The 26,428-nt window shown below is 39.6% G+C and overlaps 1 protein-coding gene across 1 annotated transcript; it reads right to left on the bottom strand.

The window, feature by feature from the left end:
- Positions 1 to 684: 684 nt before the first annotated feature.
- On the bottom strand, positions 685 to 25,629 carry LOC117298483 (protein timeless-like). The gene is made up of 24 exons (XM_033781762.1): positions 25,287 to 25,629; positions 24,178 to 24,286; positions 20,026 to 20,120; positions 19,640 to 19,701; positions 18,730 to 18,910; positions 17,234 to 17,355; positions 16,756 to 16,816; positions 15,642 to 15,695; positions 14,197 to 15,012; positions 13,932 to 14,080; positions 13,226 to 13,295; positions 12,937 to 13,037; positions 12,034 to 12,153; positions 10,985 to 11,091; positions 9,583 to 9,778; positions 8,832 to 9,036; positions 8,314 to 8,420; positions 7,870 to 7,945; positions 6,690 to 6,831; positions 5,246 to 5,308; positions 4,779 to 4,826; positions 3,844 to 4,044; positions 1,951 to 2,095; positions 685 to 896 (listed from the first exon to the last, which is right to left on the bottom strand). Exons 2-24 carry the CDS (start codon positions 24,275 to 24,277, stop codon positions 809 to 811), a joined length of 3,309 nt encoding a protein of 1,102 aa, XP_033637653.1. The 5' UTR covers positions 24,278 to 24,286; positions 25,287 to 25,629; the 3' UTR covers positions 685 to 808.
- Between the last annotated feature and the right edge of the window lie 799 nt (positions 25,630 to 26,428).

Below are 26,428 nucleotides of genomic sequence, written 5' to 3' on the forward strand. Positions count from 1 at the left end.
TTTTATACCCATACAATGATGTGTGTTAGCACTGTATACTCAGTACGTTCCCGAGTCCTGTGAAAAAATATCACAGGCATATTACTCGGATGGGATTCGAACCCACGACCCTTGCAATTCTAGAGCAGTGTCTTACCAACTAGACTACCGAGGTTGCCCGGTAGCTAGAGGCAGTTTGAATCCTATGTTTTAGCAGCAAGTACAATATATAATAGATGTTATTGTAATATCTAATAAACCTTTTTTAAACAATGTTACACACACATTCAAAAACGGTGTTGAATTTGCTGGAAACAAAGCAATCAATAATAAGCCTACAATGTGGCTGATGCAGAGAATCAACTGCAGTTTCAGACTTGGAATCAAGTCTATCACATTATGTCACATACTGCAGTCACAGTGCAACCTTTTTACCCTGACTACATGTTTTTGTTTCATCGAACAGCGGTATACAAAATAATCCACAATTATATAAAAAAATAAATTAAAGTATTTTTTTGAAATTTGTCAGTTCAAATGAACATTTTACGAAGTCAGCAGTGCAACTTATCTCAAATTATATATAGAAAAGTTTGCGGTAACACCATGTAATAACAATCTCTAAATGAGTTGGGGTGGTTCTGAAAAGAACCGTTGGATTAACTCGACGTTTCGATCAGTATGCTCTGATCGTCTTCTGGAGAATGCTGGACTCTGATGCTGCATGCTGCTTAAGTACTGGGCGGTGGATCAGCAGTGATGCATGAAGGCGGGAAATAGTGGACTTGGTGGGTTAGGTTTGGTAAAACAGACGTCAACATTCCCCCATCTAGCTTTTCTCTTCTTTGTCTGCGTTCAGTTGCTGGATCACACTTAGCCACATGTTCCTCGGAAGTGTAGAGATGCGGTTCATTGGCCTGTTGGTAAACAAGAACATTATTATAACGGATTTGAGGCATTGCATGGTGAGGTATCAATGCATGTTTGGTTTGGGGTAACACCATGTGTGTATCTACTTCTCAGGTAGACTACATTCCTTTGAGAACTTGTCTTGCTTTATATTCTACTACCGCGGAGTAGATTTTTCGGAAATTGGGAGCCTCCTGAGTTGAGATATAAACTGTCCTGCTAATAACTGCTACCTAGGCGAAAGGTATGGAATCTGCGACGTCATGCACCTCGGGCCAGCCCCACAAGCAGGGCACTAGGGGCTGACCAGGGTGAGCCCCAGGGAAGCTAGTCGAACGCACCCACAAAGTGCCCTCACTGAGGCCAAAGGAGGCAAACCATTGGAAGCGGGGTCTATACTCGACTTCGATTGGTTAATAATGATTGTCGTTTTTGTGTCTGAGTTGCCTGGCTTGGCTGGATGGTGGGTAATGCGTATCCCTCCAGGGGCCTGGGGAGGGTGTGTTTGGTCTTGTTGTTGTCTGGAACCAAAAGGTCAGCCACTTTGAAAGTGACTTTCTGTCGCTATTGGCTTTCCCTGACAGGGTTCTTGTCTTTTGTTTTGATTCAGTGTTTTGTGTGCCACCCCACTGGAGGTTGTTTCCTCCAGTACATGTATCTGCCCGCGGCCAGGCCGGGTTCCTCAATACTTTGCTAAGTGTTTTTACATATTTGTATTCTTCTTAAAACTATTAAATCGCTTGTTCTTGTAAATCTTTGATCTGCAACTTTTTAATGTGATTTTTCATGTTTGCTTGCAAATAAATAGTCTTGGTGCAAGACGTTTCTCCCTTTCAGAGCGGCCAACTCGCCAACGGTGCCCGCACCGACTCACCTGACTTAGTCCAACCCCCGCGGGGCCATGAGTGGACTTACTCCACCCCCCCCGTGGGGCGGTGAGTGGACTTAGTCAGGTGAGTCGGTGCCGGCGCTGTTGGTTAGATGGCCGCGCTGTGCGTGAAAGGAAAACGAGAAACGTCTTGTTGCAAGACTAGCAAATAAAATGAAAATTTGAAAGCTCACCTTGAGGTGGATGGTTTCTCTTCGGGTTGTTCTTCCACATCATCATCCTCGGGCCAGCTCGGATGGTTGGTCACTCCTGGCGTCTGTACCTCCAGGTACTCACTCATCAGCTCACCCTCTGGCGTCATTGCGAATTTCAGTTTATCTACACGGGGGTACAAACAAAAATAAATCAATATTCATAAAGGTCGACGAAAAAACCCCAAATGTAAGCGCTCATTTGGTTGTCTTCACACGAGCATGATATATGGTCCTTGGAGAAAAGTCAACATTTTTATTGCATTTAAGGGTGGACCTACATGTTCATATGCTTCGTTTTTGAAAGGGCAAGGGCACCAAGGCATTTTCTTCTGAGGAAATTGTAAATTACTACTGGGGCATTTGAAGGGCACCAAGGCAAAGACCAGAGGCATGGAGGCAATCGCCTTCACTGCCTCCGTGAAGTATCAGGCGTGTGTGGTGTAGGCTCTAAAAGACCTTTCAGGCATTATTAATAACAGTTTTTAAGATTTTTTCCAAAGGCAAAAAATCGGAAAACGGACTTAAGTAGAGAGAAAAGCATGCCTGAATGGTAAACCTGGATAGTTTAGTCTTGGCATTTGACGACCATCCAAACGCCGTAATTGCAGCAGTGAAAATCACAAACTTACAATCAGTCTTCAAATTCATGAGGTGCCAATCTAGCGGTCAGCACTGTTCAATAAAGTAAGGCAGGTAAGCGATGGGACAGCCTTTCATGATACTCTCTCTAGTCGACCGAGGTCGGAATCAAGTTGAGATTTGCCCATTCTTGTCTATCCCTTATTAGGTTGGGAGGATCAGTTGGAAACGCCCTGATGTCCCTAGCAACTACATCCAGATAGATGAGCTTCTGTCTTCCCCTTTTCCATGTTTTGATAACCAGTTGATAAGCTGAGAGACAGGTTCTTTGATGTTTCTGTGCGAGTGCCCCGCTAGTCTCAGACGATGATGTTGTATTTTAGTTGATAGTTTTGGTTTATTGCCAAACAGTTTGGTATTTGTCAGATTATGTTGACTCCAGTGAACATTGAAGCACTTCTGCGCAAGTTTTGTGTCTTCCCCTTTTCCATGTTTTGATAACCAGTTGATAAGCTGAGAGAAAGGTTCTTTGATGTGTCTGAATGAATGCCCTGCGTGTCTCAGACGATGCTGTTGTATTTTAGCGGATAGTTTTGGTTCATTGCCAAACAGTTTGGTATGTGTCATATTATGTTGACTCCAGTGTACATCGAAGCCCTTCTGCGGAAGTTTTGTGTCTTCCCCTTTTCCATGTTTTGATAACCAGAGGATAAGCTGAGAGACAGGTTCTTTGATGTTTCTGTACGAGTGCCCTTCGTAGCTCAGACAATGCTGTTGTATTTTAGTGGATAGTTTTAGTTCATTGCCATACAGTTTGGTACATGTATGTGTCAAATTATGTTGACTACAGTGTACCTTGAAGCACTTCTGCGAAAGCACCCATCCAGATTCTCTTTTAGTTCCCTTGTTACTGTCTTTTTTGTTAAGTGTGATTCCCAGTCACTCTGCATTTGAGGTTGATTTCCTCGTTACGTAGTCAAGGACAACAATAAGCGAGATTGAGGCAAGTGTGTCTCCACAAATCATGGGTCACTACGTAGTCACAGCACAATAATGAACAAGATTGGGGCAAGTGTGTCTCCACAAATCATGGTTTCTTTGTGCCAGCGGTACTCTCAAACGAAAATGATTCTGGAATTTCCGAGAAAATAATCCCGTCAGTGAACAAATTTTACCTTTTTTTATTATTAAAGAACGTGAGTTGCTGGATGACAGCATAGGGGGATAAAGGGCAGTCTTAACTGCCCTTTATTCCATTTTTACTTCCCTTTATTTAAAAGAGTGCAGACTTACCGCATTGGATCTCGCCAAGCATGGAGGCAGCACTGAAGCACATCTCAGCCGTCCAGAAGGCCGGGATGGATGGGAACAGGTGTTGGGAATCCTTTGAACTATGCAGACCAAGATGCTGCAAGACTTCTTGGAAGTGGGGGTCGTCATTGGCCATCTCGTCGGCCTGGGAGTAGGTGAACAGCGGCACAGACTTCATTTGGACTGCAGAGAGAGATGGGGAGAGATTAGTCGACTATGTACCGACAGGAAAAATTAGCTTGATTGACGATAAAGATTAGTTGATTACCAATAGGAAGATTAGCTGATTGCCAGGAGAAAGATTGAGGTTAGGATAGGGTGCGTTCGATTAGCTTCCCTGGGTCTACCCCGCGGTGCTCACTCAGGTGAGCCCCTGACTAGAGCTGAACGAACGAACACCCACCGTTCTCGTAGTGACGTCATGCACCTGGGGCCGCCCTGCCCCCAAGTGACCCACTCCACAAGCAGGGCACTGGGGGCTGACCCGGGTGAGGTCAAAGCTATTCAAACGCACCGGGGCAAACCGGGGTCGACCCAGGGAAGCTTAACAAACGCACCCATAGACACATTGGGGAAGAGGGGTGGTAAAAGTGTCCACGAGCTGAGACTAGCCGCTGCGGTGACTGAAAGAAAATTGTTATTCTAGTGGATTTTTTTCTAGTGTAACTATAATTATAAAATTGTTAATGGATGCTGCTGGGCAAAATCAGTGTTCTCACTGAAAGGTTTTCCCAGGGTAAACAATAAATAAATAATGCACCCCATTGCAATTTTAGGATGAGGCGGCCACAGACGCAAGTCTATGCCATAAGATAAATAAAAAAGATTAGCTGATTGACGGAAAGGATTATCTGATTATTGACACTGATGAACTTAATGAATGGCTCGTTCCAGTTTATTTGTCAGTGAATACTTACTGTGATTCAGCCAAACCAGTGGTTCAACAACTTCTGTCTTCGGGCAAGCTGGAAAAAGTAAAGAAAACATGAGTTAATATGTTACCAATATAAATGTTAATCTTCTACAACTATGCGGCAGTTATTCTGCTTTTTATCAAGTTTGTTTTGAAAATCATATAAATATGGTGAAAGAAACCGTCTCAACCCCCTTCAAAATCCAAATCCATGTTTTTGTTATTATGGCGTTTGACTGAGGACTGCACAAGTTAACTGATCATGCTTCACATGGCATCAGGAAAACCACCATCAGAGTCCATCAGTTTGGGTGTTGAGTTTTTACGGTGAATGGTGAGGGGGAAAAAAACCCAGAATTTCTTGTTCTTTTTTTGACGAAAACACCCCCCAGAATTCCAGTTAAGCACAGACAAATCACATCCCTGGCTAAAATACAACAGTAGTTTGGGGGGGGGGGGGGTGGAACTTACCAAGCTTGGCATAGCATGTCTCTAGAAGCAGTTTCTGCAAGGCACGAATCTGAGGTTTGTACCCTGCAAACAGAAAGCAACATCACATTTTTTTGATCAATTTAATTATATATAAATGTAGATATACATGTACAATAAAACTAACCTGTGAAAGTTTCATTTTAAAAGGTGTTTTTGAAACATCGTTATGCCCTATCCGGAAGAATACTCCGCAATTAAACTATACAATTTGAGAAACACTTCTGACAGCAATGCTTCTCTGATTTTCAGTTTCTTTTTCTATAACCACATAACTCTGAAAATGGCTTCTTAGGCCAAGTAAAAAAAAAACATGTTTAGCGTCCTCGCCCACTTCCTTTTTTATTTTATTTTTTATTTTATTTTTTGTTTGCACATGTTTTGTTTTTTTTGTTGATTTTTTTTTTTTTTAAATGAAAAAAGGTTATTTTAAACGATCTTAGCTAAAATAATTTGAATGTCTTGTATGAATGTCTTGACCAAAATGTTTCATTTATGTATTGTGTGTTTAAGCAGTAGAAAAAACAATGGATATGTGACATTTTAAAAAGAATGGCGGCCATCTTGAAATAAAAAAAAATAAAAAAAAAAATTAATTAATAATTTTTTGATTTGTATAGCGCCTAATAACTAACACTTAATTCTCTAAGCGCTTTACATTAGTGCCCTGGTCATAGGGCCAATAACATCCCTTTTTAATGTTTCTCAGCTCCCTTGGGAGTATACAACCTGGGCAACAGTTTATATCGCTCCAAAGGCTTTTTCATTCACAATATCAACCTCTACCCTCGCAGGTACCCATTTATTCCCCTGGGTGAAGAGAAGCAATTATAGTAAAGTATCTTGCTCAAGGACACAAGTGTCACGACTGGGGTTCGAACCCACACTCCGGTGAAAACGCACCAGAACTTGAATTCGATGCTCTTAACCACTCGGCCATGACGCCCCTCCTCCTTCCTTTTTTTGAGAAATCCGGAGGCTAAACATGTTTCTTTTTTTACTCGGCCTTACTTGCAACTCTCTCACATCAGGCATGATATTTGGTTCTTGGGAGGAAAAAAGTAATATTTTCTCAAGTACATGTCCACATAAAGTAGGTTTCAGTAGAGTTTTCAATTACACAAAATTGTAATTCAAACTAAAGTAGGAAAAACAACCATGTCTTCTCAATACACAGCTCTGGGCCAAATCTCATGGCTCTGCTTACTGTAAGCACAGAATCGGCGCTTACGGAAGCAGGGAATTCTGTGCTAAGGGCAAGCAGATTTCACGGGTTAGCAGCGATCTTTGGCTTCTGCGCATGCGTACTCCATGTTACTAGGCATTCGGCGCTTGCACGTAAGCGTGGATTTGTGATCGTAGGCGCAGAATTCAGCGGAAAGCAGAGCCATGACATTGTGCCCTTGACCGAGAATGAAATGTTTACCTTTGATGGTGAGTGACTTGATACATGTCTGTAGGTTACTCTTTACGTGGTGTTTCTCAGCAGACTCGTCTTCGCTGCTACTGCTCTGTACCGTGTGAATGAATACACCATCTCGCAATCTCTTTGATAACGGTGGTTTCATCTGTAGGCGGAAAAACACCCCAGAAGTTATGAAAAATTCAACACAAACTTCAAGGGTTCTTTTTTGCCTTTCTTAATTTTAGCCTTCGAGAAAGATTCTGGAGCAACATATGCATAAAATAACAAACCTGTGAAAATTTGAGCTCAATTGGTCGTCGAAGTTGCGAGACAATAATGAAAGAAAAAACACCCTCGTCATACGAAGTTGTGTGCTTTCAGGTGCTTGATTTCGAGACCTCAAATTCTAAATCTGAGGTCTCGAAATCAAATTCGTGGACAATTACTTCTTTTTCGAAAACTACGTTACTTCAGAGGAATGTTTTATACTATCAACAGCTCCACATTACTCATTACCAAGTAAGGTTTTATGCTAATAATTATTTTGAGTAATTACCAATAGTGTCCACTGCCTTTAAACAAAGAAACATCGATTAGAGCGGGATGTGAACCTGCGACCTCTAGATTAACATGACGTCGTTCTACCAACTGAGATATGCTGTCCTAATTGCGGCGGTCTCCCCAATAGACCGATCCATTAGGCTCCGCCAACGACGCATGTGTGAGCAAGAACACGTAAGCCTCTCCAATGCCTTACTGCACAACTCTGCCGCCCGCGCCAAGCATACACGCACGCATGTCGGACTGTATTTGTCGGACCTTCGTTGCATTGTGATTGGTCAGTACGCAATGGGGCAGAGCTTAATGGATCGGTCTATTTGACAACAACTGCCCTCCCAGAGGGCAGTCAGGTTGGCATAGTAGTGTTTTGCCTCACCCTCTTCCTCTGGGGCCCAGGTTTGAATCCCACCGGGGGCACGAAGTGGAATGGGTTTTCAGTCTCTACATGAGTGTGAGGGTTGTCCCTGGAATACATGTAGATCTCTGGGGTTGTCTTCTTGTTTGGTTCTTACAAGAGCGTTGGGATTGTTTATCCAAAATTATTGAATCTAATTGAATCTACCTCTCGTTTTTGTCATGGTTTTTTTAACACAGAGGAAGAAATAGATTTCTTTATCATCACAAAGGAATGACTGCTCACCGCTAGGCATGAAAACTCGTCCTTCGATAGATCCTCCGACGTACATGTATCCTCTGACGTTAACTCTACATACATTCTGTAAACGAACATAAAGATTGAACCGTTTATAACCAGCAAATATGATATTAAAAAATATTTATCTACATTGACTCTCGCTATAAAATAGCTCTTTAACAGGAACAGGACAGCAAAACAAGGAAAAAAGAAGCAGAAATGAGATTTGTTTGAATCTTTGAAAGTCAGACAATACCCCATTCATACGTTTTTTACGTAGAAGCAGTACAGTTGTGTGGAGTCTTTAATTTGCCAAATTGCTTGATTTTGACGGAGAGTTTGTCTTAACTTGATACGATCGGGGTGATCGGCATGATCTTCGTAAGGTCGTAGAGCTGTGTGAACGGGGGTATAAGCTGTGTCTTCTACGCATGAAGGAAATTATCGTACCTTTTTCTGCTGGACGTTGTCATGGTCTGATTGAGGAAGATGTCCGGGTTGTTTCGACTGCTCTCTGTAAACCGACCCACGATGTAATCGATCAGGTTCCAAGAACTCTGTAAAATAAAAAATAAAAAATCACAAGATTGGTTTAATTCAAGGAAAGTATATATAAAAAAAAGAAAAAAAAGAGTGATAGTGAGTGGCTGATGGGTGTCATGGCCGAGCGGATACGAAACACCATGCTCTAATGTGTTTCTGTTCAGCAGAATGTGGGTTTGAGTCTCAGTCATGACACTTGTGTCCCTGAGAGTAAGGGGTAAACGGGTACATGTGAGGGCAGAGATGGTTGCACAGGCCTTATATTCCCGAAGGAGCTGAGATGGTTCAAGGAATGAATTCAATGGCCCAATGACCAGGGGTAATGATGTTGGAAGCATTTTGAGATGCCCTTCAGCTTCGGGTCTGTAAAGCGCTATTTAAAAAAAAAGATTATTGTTATTATTAACTATTATTATCATTATTACCTGTGAGATGCAGTCTTTTGGACCTTGCTCCCAGAGGTCAGCGAAGGTGTCGAGGATCAGCAGCTGGTAAACCAGCTTGGGGTTGTTCAGATCGACCGCCGTGTGGTACATCAGAGTAAAGACGGCCTCGTTCTCTTCCCTGGTGTTGCTGTTAAACTTCTGCAGTAGCTCGTTGTAGGTCAGGAGGACCTGGCGACTTGCGAGCCTTTAGAAGAAGAAAATCCATTATAATGTAAATCATGACATCTGAGCCCGAAAAGCTCAACAGTTGAAACATTTAAAGGGAAGGTATATGTTTGGTCACTCTTAAAATAAAACTAAACAAATTAGAGATTCGGAGAATAGCACACGATAAGAGAGAATGGGAAAAGCTTGTGTGTGCCTGCCATGCAGTCGACTGATGATGATGATGATAAAAGTTTAATTGGTTAGAAATACAGCAGCTTTCGATGGTATAAAGCATTTGAGAATCATTTCACTTGGAAGTAATGCGTCAAAGAAAAATATATATAAGATTTATCCCTCAAAAGTTGAACCTGAGAAATGTTACTGTCAAAAAGGTTTCTCAGATTATGTATTTCAATTTTGAATTATGCTTCCTGCGTGGACATAACCAGTCTGGATTTTCGCCACTTATTGAAGTGGCCGTCTGTGGCCTTGTGGTGTTAGCATCCATGTATGATCTGTGGACTAATGTGAATAAATATGGACCTACTAAGCATTCCCTTGGTTTTAGCTCTTCGGTACTTACTGTCTGACGTGCTCTTCACAGTTGATGTGATTGATCCCTGGAATGGCGTAGGCATCCTTGCTGGAAATAATTCGCAGCAACTCGTCGTTACCGACGACTAGCGCCCTCAAGTACTGGATGGACTCATTCTTGGGACGGAATTTGCGCAGGAGCAGCACATAGAGTTTTCGGATTCCTTCGAGCTGGCACAGGCATTCTGTAAAACGGGATCAGGGGGGGATGGTTTAACATCTCAAAAACTGAGTAACGCGAGTAACGATAACATAGCTGTGAGTAACATGGTAATGTAACAAAGTAACTGGGTAATGGGAGTCACTGTAACATAACTGTGAGTAACATGGTAACGCAACAAAGTAACTGAGCAATGGTAACATAACTGTTTGTTACATGGTAATGTAACAAGTAATGAGTCACTGTAACATAACTGTGAGTAACATGGTTATGTAACAAAGTAACGGAGTAATGGTAACATAACTGTATGTAACATGGTAATGTAACAAGTAATGAGTAACTGTAATATAACTGTGAGTAACATGGTAATGTTACTAAATAACTGAGTAACGCTAACATAGCTGTGAGTAACATGGTAATGTAACAAAGTAACTCAGTAATGGTAACATAACTGTTTGTTACATGGTAATGTAACAAGTAATGAGTCACTGTAACATAACTGTGAGTAACATGGTAATGTAACAAAGTAACTCAGTAATGGTAACATAACTGTTTGTTACATGGTAATGTAACAAGTAATGAGTCACTGTAACATAACTGTGAGTAACATGGTAATGTAACAAAGTAACGGAGTAATGGTAACATAACTGTATGTAACATGGTAATGTAACAAGTAATGAGTAACTGTAATATAACTGTGAGTAACATGGTAATGTTACTAAATAACTGAGTAACGCTAACATAACTGTATGTAACATGGTAATGTAACAAAGTAACGGAGTAATGGTAACATACCTGTGTGTAACATGGTAATGTAACAAGTAATGAGTAACTGTAATATAACTGTGAGTAACATGGTAATGTTACTAAATAACTGAGTAACGCTAACATACCTGTGTGTAACATGGTAATGTAACAAAGTAATGGAGTAATGGTAACAAATGTAACTGTGAGTAACATGAGTAACGCTTCGGTGGCTCTTACCCTTGTTTGCATATTTTAAAAAATATGAGGGGGAAAAAACTAGATTGTGTTTTAGTTGTGATTATGTGACAGAATTATAAGTATGATAATCAGTTTAATGTGCGTGACTGGACGTTGAGTTATGACGACTAATGAAGTTGTGAGTAATCAGTTAACATGAGTAACATCTTCAAATTCTTTCGCAAGACAAAAAAAAATCAGTTTCGGGAAAACATAACTGCAAAGGTTCCATGACAGAACTACTTACTGATAAAAATGTGCAGATGCTCCTTTTCGTCGGGCTGTAAATCCTGCTCCATGAATCGACGCGCCGTCGTCAGAATCTGTCTTAGACTGGCGACCAGTAGGTACAATCTGTAATAAATGACACGACAATATCAGTGCCAGGCAACTTGAATTGATAATATTAATTGGTCACATAGTAGGATGGTTGAGGGTCTACAGACTTTCTGTGTAGAAACACAATTTAGAGCCAGACATAACCTGCATCTTTCTTCCCCTGAAATTCACTTCATGTCCGCCAATAAATTCTTCGAGAAAAATTTCAGATCTAAGAAAATATTAATGTATACTCAGTTTGCAGTAACACAATGTGTACAGATCTACTTTACTGTGTAGAATTGTTTTTGAGAACTTTTTGTGTTATTATTCCTTTCGAAGTTGGGAATTTGGTAGACTGCTTTTAAATAAACTTCATGTACTACCTAGGGGAGGTACAGCAGGAAATTGGCTTATGCTTAATGGATCGAGGGGACTTCTCGTTATTGATTTGACTGCCACAGAGTGAGTTCTTAAAAAGACAGTGGACACTATTGGTAATTGTCAAAGACCAGTCTTCTCACTTGGTGTATCTCAACATATGCACAAAATAACAAACCTGTGAACATTTTAACTCAATTTGGTTGTCTGAGTTGCGAGATAATAATGGAAGAAAAAACACCCTTGTCATACGAAGTTGCGTGCTTTCAGATGCTTGGCTTTGAGACCTCAAAATCTTATTCTGAGGTCTCAAAATCAAATTCGTGGAAAATTACTTCTTTCTTAAAAACTATGTTACTTCAGAGGAAGCCGTTTCTCACAATGATTAATACTATCGACCTCTCCCCATTACGCATTACCAAATAAGTTTTTATGCTAACAATTATTTTGAGTAATTACCAATAGTGTCCACTGCCTTTAGTTGGTCCCTTACCAAAATCCTCACAAGACAAATGCTTGGATATCATTCAAAGTATGAATTATGATAAACATTTTTTTTTTATTGAGAATTGATTAAGAATTAAGATTTAGACCAACCTTCTGAAGAGGATATTTGACTTGCTGTCACTAGCATTGTTGGTTGCCATGGTGAAGCTCTCCCAGGTGTTCAGGGTGATGTAGATGAGGTATGTTACGACCATCGAGGACAGATTATGCCTGGAGATCAAAACAGGGAGCAGGGCGAAGGAATCACATTAAATAAGAAAAATGTACAGTTTTTATATAGAGCCGGAATCCCCCTAAACAGATGCTCAAGGCGCTCTACAGATAGAAGGATGTAAAACAAGAAGCAAATAAACATGCTGATAAATTTAAAACAACTTTTCACGAACCCCTTGAAAACATGAAACTACTAAAACTTGAAGGAGTACATTTTGGATCATTGATTACGGAGCTGTAATTTTACACTTGACGGATTAATTTTTGCCTAATGCCTTTGGTTTTAATAGAGATGCCAACATTTGCGTCTTGCAATCAGGGAGGTTTTTGCACAACCAACAACCAGGGAGATTTGTACAATTACATTCATCAAATGGGGGGTTGTAAAAGTTGTCATATCGGCAAATGGAAAGATTGGTATACTTCCAAGGAACTTTCCGCAAGAATTAGGGAGAGTTCCAGGCAGCTCTGTTGTAAATGTTGCACAACCAACAACCAGGGAGATTTGTAGAATTACATGCATCAAACGGGAGACTGCAAAAGTTGTTTATCTGCAAATGGAATGATTGGTATATTTCCAAGGAACTTTCCGCAAGAATTAGGGAGAGTTTGCAGATCTGTTGTAATTAATGCACAACAAACGACCAGGGAGACTTACAGAGCTACATTCATCAAATGGGAGATTGTAAAAGTTGTTTATTGGCAAATGGAATGATTGGTATATTTCCAAGGAACTTTCCGCAAGAAGCTCTGTTGTAATTGTATAAAGTTTATATTCACCTGACATCGTTGTAGCTGACACATGGTAAAGTGGAGAACGGCAGGAAGTAGGACATACACCAAAGGACATAACAGTCGTTCAAATGCTGCAGCATGTTATCCTGTTGGAGAAGATTTTCAAAAACATTCCAGAAAAAATAAGTCATTATGTCGAACAGATGTTGAATTTGCATGGAGGATAAAGAAAATTTGTTTTGGTTTTAACCTTATACACTGATGTGTGTAAGCACTGTACACTCTCTACTGTCCCACTAGTTCTGTGAAGAAAAATTAATAAGATTTGTCTCACCTGGCACAAAATAATGCATCGGTTCAGTCCGTGTTGACAGAAACGAATAGCAAACTTGCAGAGTAGATTCCTGAAAGGAGAAACATGTCTCATTATATACACTGCAGAATACATTCTTTAAGGCTACAGAACCAACCAAGTTTTGCAGTCTACAGAATGAAAACAGATTTCCCAGCTTGACTTCTGTTTTGAGTTAGCTTACATTGTGGTACAACTGTACATGTGCATGGGGAACTAGTTTTAGCTGAATACCAGAAAACGTTTTGCTACATGAAGTGTCTTCCTCGGCAGCAGAATATAATCTGCATTGGGTGGAGTCTGCAGAGTAGTTTACCTACAATGTATGGCTGCAGAATGCAGTCTGTATGACTTGTAATATGCAACATTCATTGACTGTTACATCGTGTACAATCAGGTAAAGGTCTGCAGACACTCGTATGCATGGTCTCCAGAACTACAACATGTGTTGTGCTGATGTTCAGAACCACAGGGAACTCAATGCTTTCTACTCTACAGCTTTCTGATGTGCGATACCCAATCCTACATCTGTATGGACTGTTAAGGGGGGTTAACCCTGTTTCAGCCCCAGAAGTAGGTGGCAATAGCCCCTGGGCAAAAATAAAAACTGTAGCCCACACCAGGTCACTTAAAACATTCTGCAGAGTACATTCTACAGCTCTTTGCAATTGTACATCAAAAGGCTTACTTAAGGGCTTCCTTTTGACGAGTGACCTCCGACACTACGGTAGAGCTAGTGAATGATCCAGTCTCTGATGATCCACTAGAGGAAGACCCATTCTCAGATGATCTGCTGAAAGTTGAGCCATTGCCAGATGCCCTACTACAGCTATCATCCTGCAAAAAAAAATACAACCAAGATTTTGTTTAAAAAAGGTTTCAAGTGTCAACCAAAATTAGGTAAGATAGGTGAATGCAAAGTAACAACAAATCTCAGTCAAGAATACAATTACCTCTTCAGACATTTGGCTCGCAGAGGTTCTGCAAGGGTTTTCCGACGTCTCTCCATCCCTCGTCAAATCAGGCGCATCTCCCACGGTCCTTTCCAACGTCGTTTCTGTGCATCGTGGGAACCCGCTAATACCAGAGACAGTCCAAGGGGTGCCTTGGAGGGACATTCCAGCTGGAGAACCCCCAGGAGAATCTTGATACCCGTAGGGCTCAGATAAAAGCGAGGAAACTGAAGAGGGTGACGTGGAAGCTTCTGGTGAGAGGGAAGCACCTAACGACAGTGATCCATCTTCTGGTGGCGATACGTCTTGAGGTGGTGACGCATCAGATGTTAATGAAGATTCTGAAGGCGTTGAGCTGTCTGAAGATGATGACATATCTTGCTTCAGAGAAACACTCCGGGATGGTGAATCGCCAGAGGACTGCGAGGTATATGACGATGAGTCGCAGCCACTGCTCGAGGACTTCTCATCGACAGCAGACTGTGTCAGATAAATGTTTCCCTTAAGGTCCTGCTCCGATTTGGACGACGAACTTCCACCTGCCTTGGAGCTTCTCTCAAAATCGGAGAGGACGTTGCAGCCAGAGTCGCATCCGCTGTCACTCGCGACTTGGGCTCCCGCTATCGGTGGAAGCAGGAAGAGAGAGCGATGCTGGAGCCCAGAAGGACCCTTCTCCCATATGGACGTCCAGGGAGATGGTTTGTCCCCGACCTCAACGTCCGCTTTTTCTTCGGGAGTTTGTTTCGGGTCGTCGGTTGTGAATAGTGTTCCTTTCTCGTAGAGTTTGACCGCCTGTTTGACCAAGTCTTGAGACGTCTGTTGTAGATGGAGAGGAATCAATTATATTAAGTATAAACAAAAATTCACAAAATTTCTTAAATGGTCTTATAACAGTTTAATCAAACATTTTTTTTCCCATTCATATATTTTGTTGCACCAAGCTGAGCTGGTTATTAAGAGGCAACCATTTATGCCGTGTCCTTCAGAAGGGACGTAAAACCGTGGGTCCCATGTGTTGTGTAATGCATGTATAACAACCCAGTTCACTTATCGTGAAGTGAAGGGGTCACCCCGGCAATCCTGGTTTGATTGGCTGCAGATTGTGCCACAACAATTACATGTTGCTATGTAAAGGAATCGGTCTTTTTATTTCCAAAACGTACTTCAAAAATACCTTACAGGTACATGTAAATCCTAAATGTCAAAGTGCCTGAATGGTGGATATTAGCACTACAAAAGAAGCCACTTTTAATTGATATTATTAGGTTGTTGATCATAATCGTCTGCACATTGTGCCAAACCACCTTGTAAACCATTGCAAAAAATCTGAAATAAGGAAAAGATCAAAAGGCCTAAAGTATCATTGTACAATCCATTCTGGAAATTTCTGTCAAGTAATGCATTCTTCATTATTTTTGTTCATTTCTTTTTACACATTATCTTACCTGATCCCTTAAAATCAGTCGAATAACCTGTACCATCGGAGCAATCCATGTTTCCTGTGAGAAACAAAACAAAACAAGTTTTTATTATAAACCCTAAAAATCCCTAAATCTTGATGGGCCTGATTTCACAAAGAGCTAAGATTGATCTTGGTGGCATAACAGAGCCTCTGTTATATAGTGATGGAACTTAAAGGAGCAAATTGCATTGGATCGGTCGAGTTGGTCTTTGAAAAGCGTTTGTAACCGTTTGTTATAAAATGCATATGGGTATAGGAAGATGTTGTTAAAGTAGAATACAATAATCCACACAAACGTGCCTCGAAATTGCACGGTTTTCCTTTTACCTTGACAACTAACACGGTCAAACATTTATGGGAGTCAACTGTGTTAATCCGCAAAGTAAAAATAAAACCAAACAATTTTGAGGCATATTTGTATGGATCATTATACTTTTAAAACATCAAGCACTGCAGAGATGTAGGTTTCCCTGCAAATGTAAGCCCCTGATATCAAAGCCTGTCTAAATTACAATTGCTTTTTTTCCCCCACACACTGACTTGCAAACTAGATTTTGTCGGATATCCCTCTCACTTATTAAAACTCTGAATGAATACATGTACAATGTACACATGTGCACATATGAAAAATACAGAACTTGATTAGTTCAACTTTAAAGAGGATTTTACCAAAAGTCTGTTGGGAAATCAAAAGCTGTAGAATCGAAAATGAGATGCACTATGAATAAGCAGCAATAGCATCTCTTGTATCTAGCCCAAATCCGAAGAAATTATCACTGCACTTCAATCAACATCATTACTAGCCCTGGCCGCTGGGCAATTTATTTCATTCCTTAAACCAGCTCAGCTCCCTTGGGAGTATACATGTAGTGTACTATTTTTTTTTTATTTCAACCACGAGAACCATGTCTGCCCTCCATATACAAATGGATGAAAAGCAATTATAACTAAGTGTCTTGCTCAGAGAATAGAAGTGTCGATCTATGTCAAACTTCTACAGGTTTGTCAGTTTATGTATAGCATGTATATTATGTTAGCAAAAACCACTTTTGTGATGTTCCTTTAAACTTGTTATAAAGATAAGTTTAAAAACTCACGGCTTCGTCTCTGTCGAGCATACTGTGAATAACGTCTCCGATCTTGCTATCCAGCATGTGCCTACAAAAGTAGAGAAAAACAACAACAAAATAAGATGGAGTAATTTTTTTTTTTAACTGGTTCAAGTACTCAAAGAAAACAAAAAGTATTTTTTTTTGTAAGCAGTGCCGTCAATTGCCTCTAAAGTTGTCTGTGAAAATTGCCTCGTTACACACAGGTGTCCCACACAAGTGACAAAACTCTTGTCTTCCTAACTTAAGATTAATCTTAGGACTTAGGACGAGTCCCAACCCTGCACTGTAGCATGCAGACCTCAAGATTAATCCTAAGTTAGGACGAGTAACTCATCCGAACTAACTTGTCCGAACTCGTGATAAGACGAGTCCTAACTCTTTGTGAAATCGACCCATGGTCTGTGACAAATACCAAAGGTGTTTCGTACTTCAATGAACACAAAACTAAAACACATAAACCTACCTGACTATTATATGATTGCTTTCCTCTCCTGCATTTTCCTCAATATGAAGAATATTGCGTATTAACACCAAGCAGTCATTCATTAAGACCATGGAGTCTTTGTCCATTCGATACGCCCCATGCTGAAAACAATGATACCAGAAAACATTATAAAAAATTTCAATAAAATTATACCAGAATACGCTTAATACGTGGAGGTGTCATGGCCGAGCGGTTAAGAGCACCGAATTCAAACTCTGGTGTTTCTGATCAGCAGAGTGTGGGTTCGAATCCCCAGCCGTGACACTTGTGTCCTTAAGCAAGACAATTAACCATTGCTTCGTCCTTCGGATGGGACTTTAAGCCGTTGGTCCCATGTGTTATGTAACGCATGTAAAAGAACCCAGTGCACTTATCGAAAAGAGAAGGGGTTCGCCCCGGTGTTTCTGGTCCGATCGACAGCAAATTGCGCCACAGCATCTTGTAAAGCATTACATGGTGCTATCAGAATTAGGTCTCATAATTCAAACATAGTCCCACAATCTGGCAGGAAATACTGTATTACAGCGCCAGGAGCGTCACTGAGTGACGGACATGTGCGCTTTATAAGAAGCCACAATAATTATTATTATTATTATTATTTCATTCCATTTTGGTTTTAATCACTATATTAGCCCAAGACCCAAACTTATTTTAAGGTACGCTTTCTACTATCATTATCTTCAAACGGTGTAAGTTTAATGTAAATCTGTGGACATTGTGTTTTGTGTCACAAAAAGTACCCAGATCCTTTAAGACAGACAGAGGAGGACAACTTACGTGTTCCAAGTGGGTGCTCATCTGCTCGACGATGGCCCGTACAGGCTTCTCTTGGATGAAATGTTTCTTGATTTTAATCACTATACTAGCCCAAGACCCAAACTTATTTTAAGGTACGCTTTCTACTATCATTATCTTCAAACGGTGTAAGTTTAATGTAAATCTGTGGACATTGTGTTTTGTGTCACAAAAAGTACCCAGATCCTTTAAGACAGAGGAGGACAACTTACGTGTTCCAAGTGGGTGCTCATCTGCTCGATGATGGCCCGTACAGGCTTCTCTTGGATGAAATGTTTCTTGATTTTAATCACTATACTAGCCCAAGACCCAAACTTATTTTAAGGTACGCTTTCTACTATCATTATCTTCAAACGGTGTAAGTTTAATGTAAATCTGTGGACATTGTGTTTTGTGTCACAAAAAGTACCCAGATCCTTTAAGACAGACAGAGGAGGACAACTTACGTGTTCCAAGTGGGTGCTCATCTGCTCGATGATGGCCCGTACAGGCTTCTCTTGGATGAAATGTTTCTTGATTTTAATCACTATACTAGCCCAAGACCCAAACTTATTTTAAGGTACGCTTTCTACTATCATTATCTTTAAACGGTGTAAGTTTAATGTAAATCTGTGGACATTGTGTTTTGTGTCACAAAAAGTACCCAGATCCTTTAAGACAGACAGAGGAGGACAACTTACGTGTTCCAAGTGGGTGCTCATCTGCTCGACGATGGCCCGTACAGGCTTCTCTTGGATGAAATGTTTTTTGATAGTGAGGAGCATGGCCTGGAGTGTGTGACGTTGCTGCCAGTCTGTCTTGGTCATGTTGGGATGCACGGGTAGTATCAGCTCCAGGGGCATGGAGAGGTTCACTAACAATCTGTTAAGATGATAATAATAATAATAAAGGGTGTCGTGGACGAGCAGATAAAGGCAGGTTTACAGTCGGTCGCGCGATGGTCGCCCCGTGGAAATCTTGACGCACGACAGAGTTTAAAGTCATCGCTGAGGCCTAAAACTGTGTCTCTTTAAGATCGCGCATCAAGATTTAAATCGCCTGACCTAAGCTTGGGCGATATCACGATATTATCGAATATCGCGATACTAACTTGGAAACGATTTCGATATCGGATCAATTTGGTTTTAATCGGAATATCGATATATCGCGATCGATTAAATATCGCAATATCGGGATGTATTTTCTAGCTGAGACATCATGCACCCCATAGGTTGGGAGTAAAACCAGAAGAATAGGTCATTAGAGCACCTCTCTTATGCTGTGATTTGTCTCTTCTACAACTTTCACTGGGAGTTTGAAGACTGATGATGTCAAATTTAATTAATCGCGATTATATTGGATATCGCGCTATATTGTCGGCGATATATCCTGAATAAAATAAATCGATATCGCCCAAGCTTAGCCTGACCATTGCGCGACTCACTACAACTCAGCCTGAAGAGCACCTAACTCAAGCTCTGCTGTTTCTGTTCAGCAGAGTGTGGGTTCGAATCCCAGCCGTGACACTCGTGTCCCTGAGAAAGAAACTTTACTATATTTTGCTTCTCTCCACCCAGGGGTAAATGGGTTTCCTTTATGTGCTTGACTTACTTGAGGACTGATCGAAAGACTTCAAGATCATCTTCTGCAGCAGAGAGAATGTGTAATAAATCCTAATAAGAAAGGAAAAGAGGAACATAAGTTAGTTTTAAAACAAATCAATCACTCAATGTCGGTGTTTTTTTTCAACTGTATTTGTTTGTTTCAGGCAATCGCACAACATCAGTACCAGTATTATCCATAGGCCCACAACTTATATATAAAATAACAAACCTGTGAAAATTTAGGCTCAATCAGTCATCGGAGTCTGGAAAAAAAAACAGGAAAACCCACCCTTGTTTCTGTACATTTCGCCATGTCATGACATGTGTTTAAAATAAATCCGTTACTCTCGAAGAGTACGGTGAAATCAGCTTACTTATTGAGAGACCACTCACCGATTCAAGAACCGTGGAGCCGCCAATGTTGAGCCGAACTGGTCTTGTCACCTTGTTCTCATGTTTAAGACTGTCCAGCATCTCCTCAAGTACATCTGTAAAAACACCAGGGGAGGAGAACAGGATAAATCAGGCCCCAAATTCATAAAGCATACAATAAAGCATTTCATAAATCTGAAATGCTTTATTGTACATGTATGCTTGAATAAAATATGACCAGAGCCCTAAAAACAAAAAACATGTATTCCATAGAGCTGCTTTGTGAAGCATCATGTACAATATGTACCCATACAAAGTAGCTAAGCACAACAAAATTACGCTTACCAGAATCAAGTTAAATCAGCTTAAAAAATACCATTTTACATTTACAAAATGTAACTGGTATCCAGCTTAGCTGCGCTTAGCAGAAAAATGTAAGCAATATTTTCTGCTTTTAGAGCAGCTCATTTGACACACAAAATTACGCTTACCAGAAAAAAAGTTATCAGCTAAAAAAAACATTTTACATAGTATTACCAAATGTAGCTGGTATCCAGCTTTGTTGTGCTTACATGTAGCAGGAAAATGTTAGGCAATATTTTCTGCTTTTAGAGCAGCTCTTTGAAATTTAAGCTAACTGGCAGATCAAATCCAATATGGACTTAACATTGTATTCCTCCAAAAACAAAACAGAGCATCTCTTTTAAGCTCTTTGGGGTGTTGTAAAGTATAAAGGTAAACAAAATTGCATATTTGCCTTTTTGGGGGAGGGCCTTTATTTCTTGTTATTGCTATACTAGATGTCTTATTATCGTCAATAACTATTTTGTGTGTTTTTTCTCTTTTTTCACACTTTTAAAATTTATGCATGTTTTATTGTTAATTTTGGTGGATATTTGTCTAGTAAATTCTTGTTTTACCTTCATGTGCACATGTGTTATATAAATAAACTTGATCTTTTTATCATTCTGGCACCAATGTGATAATCAAATAAACAAACCAGAACAATAATGAAACGCTAATGATCATTGACCACTGTTACCTAAGCGTTGATTAAGCTTTCGTAACTAAAAGGTTGTTCACCCTTCACTTTGTGCACGTACACAATTGTATACATAATCATTGCACAATCTAGGACACTTTCATAACTTGAAATATTATTGGGTATGTTTACATACGTACATGTATGACGTGCACTGTGTACGTACTGTGTGTGTGTGGTGATGTTGTGTAACGGGAATTTCAGTATCCACAAAATTTCAGTATCCGCAAAATATCCATTAATTTCAGTAATTTCAGTTTTTATAAACTTGAAATCTTACTGGGTAGGCTAATGCTTACATGGATGATGTGCACTGTGTATACTGTGTGTGTGTGCAGTGAAGTTGTGTATAACAGGAATTTCAGTATCCACAAAATTTCAAAATATCAAGTAATTTAAGTTTTCAGGCCTATCTTTAACTTGAAATCTTACTGGTTATGTATGCTTACGATGTGCACTGTGCACTGTGTGTGTGGCAAAGTTGTGTAATCAGTAATTTCAGTATCCACAAAATATCCAGTAATTTCAGTAATTTCAGCTTTTATTTTTATAACTTGAAATCTTACTGGGTAATGCTTAAGATGTGCACTGTGTGTGTGTGGTGAAGTTGTGTAACAGTATCTAGTTATTTCAGTAAAAATTTTCAGCTTTTAGGCCTATATAACTTGAAATCTTACTGGATAGACCCATGCTTACACCATGTATGGCGATGTTGTGTAACAGTAAGGCAATAACACTATACTGGGAATGTGTATGAATTGTGCATGTATGAAGACCCTAATCCCAAGCAGAAATTTCATCCTAAAATAGGAATTTTAATATGGCAAAATGGAGAAGGCAATAACGCTGTACTGTTACGTGGGTGGTGATGTTGTGTAACAGTAAACCATTCAAGAAGGCAATATTTAGTGTACTGGGACGTGTATGAATTGCGCATTATGTATGAAGACCCTAATCCCAAGCAGAAATTTCATCCTAAAATAGGAAATTTGATGGCAAAATGGAGGAGGGCAATAATGTGGGTGTGGTGATGCTGTGTAACAGTAACCATCTAAGAAGGCAATAAACACTATATTGGGAATGTATAGGAATAGTGCATTTGTATGAAGACCCCATCCCAAGCAGAAATTTCACCCTAAAATAGGAATTTTGATGGCAAAATGGAGGAGGGCAATAACGCTAATACGTGTGTGTGGTGATGTTGTGTAACATTAACCATTGAAGAAGGCAATATCTGAGAACGTGTAGGAATTGTGCAAATACCCCTATCCCAACTCAGACATTTCACCCTATGGGAAACTTTGATGGCAAAAAACAGACCCTTCCTAGCAAAACTATCGGTAAAATCTAGGTTCATTTGCTCATCACATACATGTTTGTTTTTTTAAATGGCCAGAATTTCAAGTGAGCATCAACAAATGAATTTCCAAATCACTTCTATGCAAATTGGTGCATAGTTTTATATTCTGAGAAAATTCCCAATTAACACGCATCAAACGAAAAATCACCTCAGTTGAATATTCTTCAAACTGTGCCAATTATTCACTTTTACAAGGAGAAACAAACTATTTCAACAACAAAACGTTTTGATTTGGAATGTTATTTTTCCCCATGCCTCTTGAGAAGATGAAACAAAATATTGTGCATCATTATCAAAATCCCAAATCATAACTATGCAAATTGTTGCACAGTTATAAATCATACGAGAAAGCGACCCAGAACATGCATCAAAACAAAAAACCACCTTCTTAATATTCTTCACAAACTGTTTAATTCCCATTTCGAACGATAAACAAATTTCATGAAAAAAAAAAACTTAGGCCCTATTGCTTAGGAAGTTTTTCCCCAGCACTTGAGTTAAAAACCATGCCTCATGAAAAAAAAAACTAAATGCAGCTTCCCTTTTCCAGCGATTTTTTTTTGTGTGGGTGTCAATTTATTTCTCTTTCTTTGCTCTCTCTTCCACATCAAATCAAGAGACAACGTGTTTCTAGTGCACGTGTACAATAATAAATTCATCATCAAACATCACTGTAGATCTTCCTTTCGAGCAAAATAAATTAATCAGTATGCAGTCGAAGGAAGTTACAATCAGCGACATGTTAAGCCGCTTAAAGGTTGACACAATCTAACGAGACAAACTTTTGTGATCTAAAAAAAAAGTGCAGTGTGTACCCCAAAGCTAAATTATATTATTGGTAGGGGAGGCATAAATGCTACAAAACTTTTTAATCATAGATGTAAGTGCCCAGGTTGATGCGAAATCAATACAAGTTTGTCAAACTAATTTTAATCTTTAAAAGGCAATGGACACTATTCTTGGTTGGTAATTACTCATAACAATTGTTAAAACATCTTGATCACCAAGAAAGTCTGAATTCAGATAAAAGTCTGAACTATCCCACCGTCTGCAGTCATCCTATCAGTGGACACTATTTATAATTACTCAAAATAATGGTAAAAAGTAATGGGGAGAGGTTGGTACCACTAGTATAAAACATTGTGAGAACCCACTCCCTCTGTCAGAACGAAGAAACGTACGTACTGGTAATATTCAGCGAATTTGACTTTGAGACCTCAGAATTAGATTTTGAGGTCTCCAAATCAAGCATCTGAAAGCACACAACTTCGTATGAACCAGTTGCTCTATGGTATGACAAGGGTGTTTTTTTCTTTCATTATTATCTCGCAACTTGGACGACCAAATTTTCACAGGTTTGTTATTAAAAAAAAACATTTAATGTAGAGATACACCAAGTGAGAAGACTGGTCTTTGACCATTACCAAAGGTGGCCACTGTCTTTAAGAAGAAGTTGAATAGATGTAGATGTAGATCCAGGTCGAAATTCCAGTTGAACCTAGTTAAACTGGGTTTAACTGGAACTAGTTGAAACCAGTTGATAAACTAGTTAAACACAGTTAAAACCAGTTGGTTTAATATGGAAAATGGACAGAAACCAACTGGTTTATAATTTCAACCTAGTTGAACACAGTTAAACCTAGTCCAAACCAGTTGGTTGATATGGAAAATGGACGAGTTTGGTCACTTTCCAGTTGAACCAGTTGACCCCAGTTAACTAGGTTCAACTGGAATTTTGACCTGGGATCCCTGAAAGGAGCATTAAATTTACCTTCACAGTATTCCGACAAGATGTACTGATCACCGTCCATGTATCCCAGCGTAGACGCGATGGATTTAAGGCCTCCCGAGGCCATTATAAGCATCTCCATCTTTACAAGCTGAAACAGGGTTGAGAACGAGAAAATCTTAAGGCCGAGTCACAGTAACTGTACATGCTGATGTAGCGATAACGTAAACAATAGCGATCACAACGCAGAGAGAACGCATTCTAATGTTTTCATTGTCAAAGGATATGCGTCTGTTATATTTATGCACGAGTTACGTCACAATGCTAACCCAAAATGAGGCTAAATAGGGGTGTGCAGCCACTGCAAGTGGTGGCGGACGTGCGCCTTTACTAGCCTCATTTAGGGTAAGATTCTTACTAAGAATTATAACGTCATGCATGAATATTAGTTAGAGAGGCGTATTGTGAACTTAACAATGCATGGATTTTCAGTCTAGACTCAAACAAGTTATATATAAAATAAATGGCAATAAGGTTTATCGCGATTCAGAAACGCAATGCATTGTGGGAAGGAATATGGCGGTTTCTTTGCAGTTTCTTCCACTCGCGCACGCAATGCCTATACCTTTGTGTGGGTTCAACAGCGCTATCTCTTGATATTTTGCTATTCGCGATAAACCTTATGGAAATACAAATTCACAAAATATTTACATTATGCAGAATTATTTTAGTCATGGAAAAAAAATTAGATTATATAATCATAAAAATTGTGGAATTTAATATCTGACTGCCTAAAAAAGTAAAAGTTGTCAAAAAAGAGTAAAGCAATTGTAAGTATTGTAAGATAAGATTGGAAAAATGATTTATAAATTATAATTAGTATAGAATATGATTTTAAATTATGGTTACTAATAGTAATACCATGGAGGTAGAATTCTAACTCCATGCTAATACTATAGTAACCATAATTTAAAATCATATTCTCAACGACAAAAAAATAAATCAGGGAGAGTATTGAACCATTCATCATGGAGGATTGGAGGTAGAAATTGTTCAACTTGAACTATGCACTAGAGTAGAGAAATGTAATTAATTTTCAATCAAAGTTTTGACAATAATTGAATATCGACAAATGAAATATCTCAACTCACTTTTGTGATGAAACGCCTTGACCAAAAAAAGAGAACTGCGAATTCAATGTGTTCGGACTTCAGTTAAAAAAATCTCCTATCTTTCCATGGTCTCTGCTTGTGTGAATGGCAGTTGTTGTCTAGCTAAAAAAAGATAGTCTCAGCTGTTTGCCGGTGCTCCGTCCGTGAATGTCGGCCCGTCGCTCGGTTGTAGTTGCGGTAAAAACCGAAGCCGAAGTCTTGACTCTATCTTTGAAACTGACAGTGACAGCAGTTGTTGCCGGTCATGCCGGTAGCAGAACAAATTCCACAACCCAGTGTTGTCCGCCGACTTCAGGTAACTCCAACAGTCGTCAGTCAGACAACAAGGCCAATTACTTATAAACACCAAGCCTATTCTTGAAAAGGTTGCTGAAACGATAAGCTGTCCTGACTGCTTCCGTGCGTCGGCTATGAGTTTAAATTAGGTATGGTTTTATGTCACAGCAAAAGCACTTGTTTCAAGCTGGAAAAAAACCCATAACAACAGTCAGTTTCCCTTGTGGTTTATTATCTGAAAATAAATTATTAGACAACGTAAAGTACGATGTCCTCTAGCAAACACGGTCACGCTTTTCACAAAAGTTATTGGTTCAAAAACACACAAAAATAAGCATTGTTAAACACAACTTATTCGTAACTATGGTGAAATTTGATTTATATTTGTTGTTTTGGGGGATGTATTACAAATATATAGATACTAAAAATTATTCCATGCTAAAATAATAATACTAAAATACTTTACCCAAACTATAGCTGGCTGCTGCTAGATACCGTAGAATTCGTATCAGCGATCCTTGACCCAGTAAAAAGCAAAATACACGTGTTTGATAATCACGTGTATTATGTATGTGCAAGCGAGACGCGTCCATCTCTCTCATGCATGAATGAGAGGTTCACATGGAGGAGTAAATTCCTCCATGTTACAACCAACTCTATGGTTACAAAATGGGATTTGATCTCGACACAAATAAGTTTCAACCCATGGGTGTGTGTGGGGGGTGGGGGGGGGTGATAGCGGGAGCGTTGACCTAATGGAGACGTGTCATGAATAAATCTGCATAACTTAAAGTTTTTCAGAGGGTTTGTTTACAGGTTTTTGTATTGTTACATGATGAGTGGTA

The sequence above is a fragment of the Asterias rubens genome, chromosome 13 (genome assembly GCF_902459465.1).
Source record: "Asterias rubens chromosome 13, eAstRub1.3, whole genome shotgun sequence".
Taxonomy (NCBI): domain Eukaryota; kingdom Metazoa; phylum Echinodermata; class Asteroidea; order Forcipulatida; family Asteriidae; genus Asterias; species Asterias rubens.